Source organism: Triticum dicoccoides, chromosome 5B (assembly GCF_002162155.2).
Source record: "Triticum dicoccoides isolate Atlit2015 ecotype Zavitan chromosome 5B, WEW_v2.0, whole genome shotgun sequence".
Taxonomy (NCBI): Eukaryota; Viridiplantae; Streptophyta; class Magnoliopsida; order Poales; family Poaceae; genus Triticum; species Triticum dicoccoides.
The window spans coordinates 620,111,557-620,115,138 of NC_041389.1; the positions used below are offsets into that span (position 1 = coordinate 620,111,557).

A 3,582-nucleotide genomic window follows, 5' to 3' on the forward strand; every position below is an offset into this window, starting at 1 on the left:
GAAATTTTATTTTCCTACTACTACCACTAGCACCACCATGTCCATGGTTGACGAGCACGCAGGCAGCTCGAGATTTGACGACCTGCCGTAGATTACTCCAACCAACGAGCGGTGCCTCGCATCTGGAGCCTGAGGCTGGAGGTAGTTGGGACCTGAATGAATCTTCTCTTCTTCTCTCCCGATTGAGTGCGTCGCCGGTCAGCCGCGCCGGCACATGGACTCCGACCAAGTCAAAGTTGGCTCACCTGTCACACAAGCTTGGCTCCACACTCCAACCCAAACTCAATCAACTGCATAATTACCACTCATAAATCGCCGAAAAGTATATAGTTATATAACATAATCGATTGGCTCAACGAACCGCACGGATGGAGTAATTACAATCGCAAAAAATTCCACAAAAAACGATCAACAACACCCAGCAAGCATGCAAGCAAGCCAGGATCATATCATCACAAGCTATTCCTACTACTGCTGGTTGTTGTTGTTGTTGCTCTTGTTGGTGTTCTTGAGCACGATGGGGATGACGATGATGAGGATGACGACGAGCAGGATGCCGATGCCGATGCAGGTCCACTTGCGGGAGCTCTTCTGGTGCTTGCGGGCGACCTGGAGCTGCTCGCGCCCCCGGTCGACGAACGACCGCGCCCGCCCGACGTGGCCCTCGATGTCGTCCAGTTGCTCCCCCTGCGCCGCCACCAGGACGGCCATGTCGTTGAACACCTGCTGCAGCTCCAGCAGGCTCCGCTCCAGGTCCGCCACGGCGCCGTGCCGCTCCTGGATCTCCGCCACCACGCCCAGCACCTCCCCGCGGCCCTGCTGCTCCGCGATGGCCCGCTGCAGGAACCGCTCCCCCTCGCCCGTCTCCGCCAGCGTGTCCAGCGTCGCCTCGTCGGGCTGGGCCCCCGTGACGGTGAAGTAGCGCCGCGCCACCGTGTCCCGGTACTCGGAGGTGATGCGGGAGCGGAGGGAGGAGAAGGACTCCATGGCGTCCCGCAGCTTCTTGCGCAGGCCGGCGACGACGGAGGTGCGGGTGCGGTCCGTGGAGGAGCCCGGCCCGCAGCCGGCCACGGAGCGGTTGGCGGCGTTGGCCCGGTCGAGCGACTCGAGGCGGAGCTTGACGACCTTGGCCTTCTTGATGGCGGCGGCGACGTCGGCGTCCATGCGGGAGCGGAGCGCGCGCACGGCGGAGGCGTCGTGGAGCGACTTGCCCGACTCGTTGCCGTCGTGGAGGGAGCGCTGGATCCGCTCCAGCTCCCGCAGGTCGTCCTTGATCGACTCCACGTCCTCGAAGAAGCGGTCCAGGCTCGCCCCCGCCGCGGCGCCCGGCGGCGCCGTCATCTCCACCCCGCCGCCGCCGCCCGACTCCAGGTCCCCGCCGTCGCCCCCCGCGCCCGCGCGCTTCCACGAACTCGAGAACAGGTTGTTCATGGCTGCTGCTGCCGGCTCAGGCAAGGGTCGATCGATGGATCGGTCTGTACGCCGGCTTCTTGATTCTCCTTGATCGGCGGAGGTCCTGGCGCGGTTTCTTGGATGGGGAGAAGCGGAGTGGACAAGGGAGGAAGAAGAGGTTAGTTACTTAACCGGTACTGATCGGGGCGGGGACGCGGAGTGGGGGGTTGAAGGGGTCTGCCGTCTCGTCTCGTGCGGGGCTCGGGGAAGGTGGGAGGAAGGGGACGGCGACCCACAGACCCTTCTTCTCCCTGCGGCAAGTGGATCCGATCCGATCCGATGGCTTGGCTTGGCGTCCAGGTTCGGTCCTTGGATCACGGGGTGGCGTGGGTGCGTCGGCTATCTATGTCTGGAAAACGGAAATCTCGAACCTAACCGCGTCAGTGCGGTGCGGCGCGCAGCTTAGCTGGCCGTACAAAGTTCACGGGCAGGGGGCATGTGCAAGGGATTCTATTTTTGCAGCGCACCGCGCCGCGCCGGACAAATCAGCTCGCCGCGGGTAAAATTAAGAATAGTAAAACTCGATCCTACTCGTACTATGTGGCGGGAAATTCTACGTGAACTGCTTGGATTGGATTGGACTGGGCGGCGGTGAATTCCTGCTTGGATCATCAACATTCATCCGTCGTAGCAATGCTGTTGGTCGTGTTCGACCCGATCAATCGTCGGAGCAAGCAGAGGAGCACGTGCCCAGCTTGACTGGCACACTTTTTTTTTTTTTTTGGTCTCTCTCGTGTCCAAATGGGCCGAGTCACGCATTAAGAAATCAAATGAAAAGTTGGCAACATGCATACTCCACATGTGCTCCGGTGCTCGGTCTGTTTTTCTTTTTGTTTTTTTGGGCATGGAGGGGCTCGGTCTGCTGATCGCACGAAAGGGCTGAGTCAAGCCTACAAGAAGAGGAGCAACCTCCTCATTGCCGGGTAGGTATGTTCGTTCGGTTGTTAGGTCTCGCGCGAGTGGCCGGCGAACCGTATGTTCTGTTTGCTGAGCAACAGAGCAAGCCTTTTCTTTTTCTTGGAAAAAAATAATAATATCGCGAAGATGTTTTTTTGAGAGTACACCAATAACGTACCATATTTTTGTAAAAGAGAGAATAAGATTTACAAGAGATGCCTTACGAATGGATGCACACATCCATTCTCGGCAACACCCGGAAACACCCCACACCTAAGATCCTAAGCCTACTCTCTCATGAAACGTGACAACCCAACATCTCCAACTCCGGCCTCAATCCACTCGTGCAGCTCACGAAGAATCGCATCTACCAATTCACTCGGGGATCTCTGTTGGCTTCTTCTATTAAAAACTCGAGCATTCCTTTGTTTTCACAGGGCCCATGTCACCACAATCACAAATGTGTCAAAAGCCCGTTTGTTAGCCTTGACACTCCCCTTCCTCGCTAACAGCCACCAATCCAGCAGATTGTCGTTCTCAGTTGGCCTCGTGACCTGCAAGTTGAGGGCTTGGAGACCCTCATGCCAAACTTCCCTAGCGTACACACACTGGATCAAAATATGCTCAGCGTTGTCCTCTTCCTGCAGGCACGTGTAACAAGCTGAGGGTCTATCCTGAAGCCCATGCTTAGCTCGTCGATCCGAGGTCCAAATGCGATGCTGCACGGCCAACCAAGCAAAAATCTTGCACTTGGTCAGAAATCTGGAACTGCCGGGTAGATATGTGGATCTCGCAGTGTAACTACCCGAGGGGTCTGCCGGCCAAGAGAAGCAGTCCGGTCTGTTCGGGTCACACTCGATCGTGCTAATAGCCAAGTTGAGGTGCACAAGCTGCATATGCCCAACGAATGTGAGATCACCAGTCACATCCTGCAACCATTTGCCATTGTCCAAACCCTCACTGATTGTGCGCCTGTTCCTCGTGCGAGTAGCCACCATGGCATGAATAAGCGGAGCAATATCGGCGGCCGCAAAATCGTGAATCCATCTGTCTCTCCAGAACAGCACCTTGGTGCCATCTCCAACCTCAATCTTGACTAGGCTATCAAACACTGCGCGGGCTTGTCTGTCCTCAATCATAGCTAAGCCTTGCCATGGTCTTTGTGGATCCATCCGTTTCAGCCACTCCCATCTGACTCTGAGAGCGATGCCCTGCAGTTCCAGATTTCTAACT

At 56.9% G+C, this 3,582-nt stretch overlaps 1 protein-coding gene across 1 annotated transcript; it reads right to left on the bottom strand.

Annotated features, from left to right (window-relative positions):
* Nucleotides 1-279: 279 nt before the first annotated feature.
* LOC119312113 (syntaxin-121-like) lies at nucleotides 280-1,767 on the bottom strand. The gene has a single exon (XM_037587849.1). The coding sequence runs from the start codon at nucleotides 1,429-1,431 to the stop codon at nucleotides 469-471; it is 963 nt and encodes a 320-aa protein (XP_037443746.1). The 5' UTR covers nucleotides 1,432-1,767; the 3' UTR covers nucleotides 280-468.
* Between the last annotated feature and the right edge of the window lie 1,815 nt (nucleotides 1,768-3,582).

Coding starts and splice junctions, on each gene's coding strand:
- LOC119312113 (XM_037587849.1), bottom strand. CDS start 1,431: ATGAACAACCTGTTCTCGAGTTCGTGGAAGCGCGCGGGCGCGGGGGGC.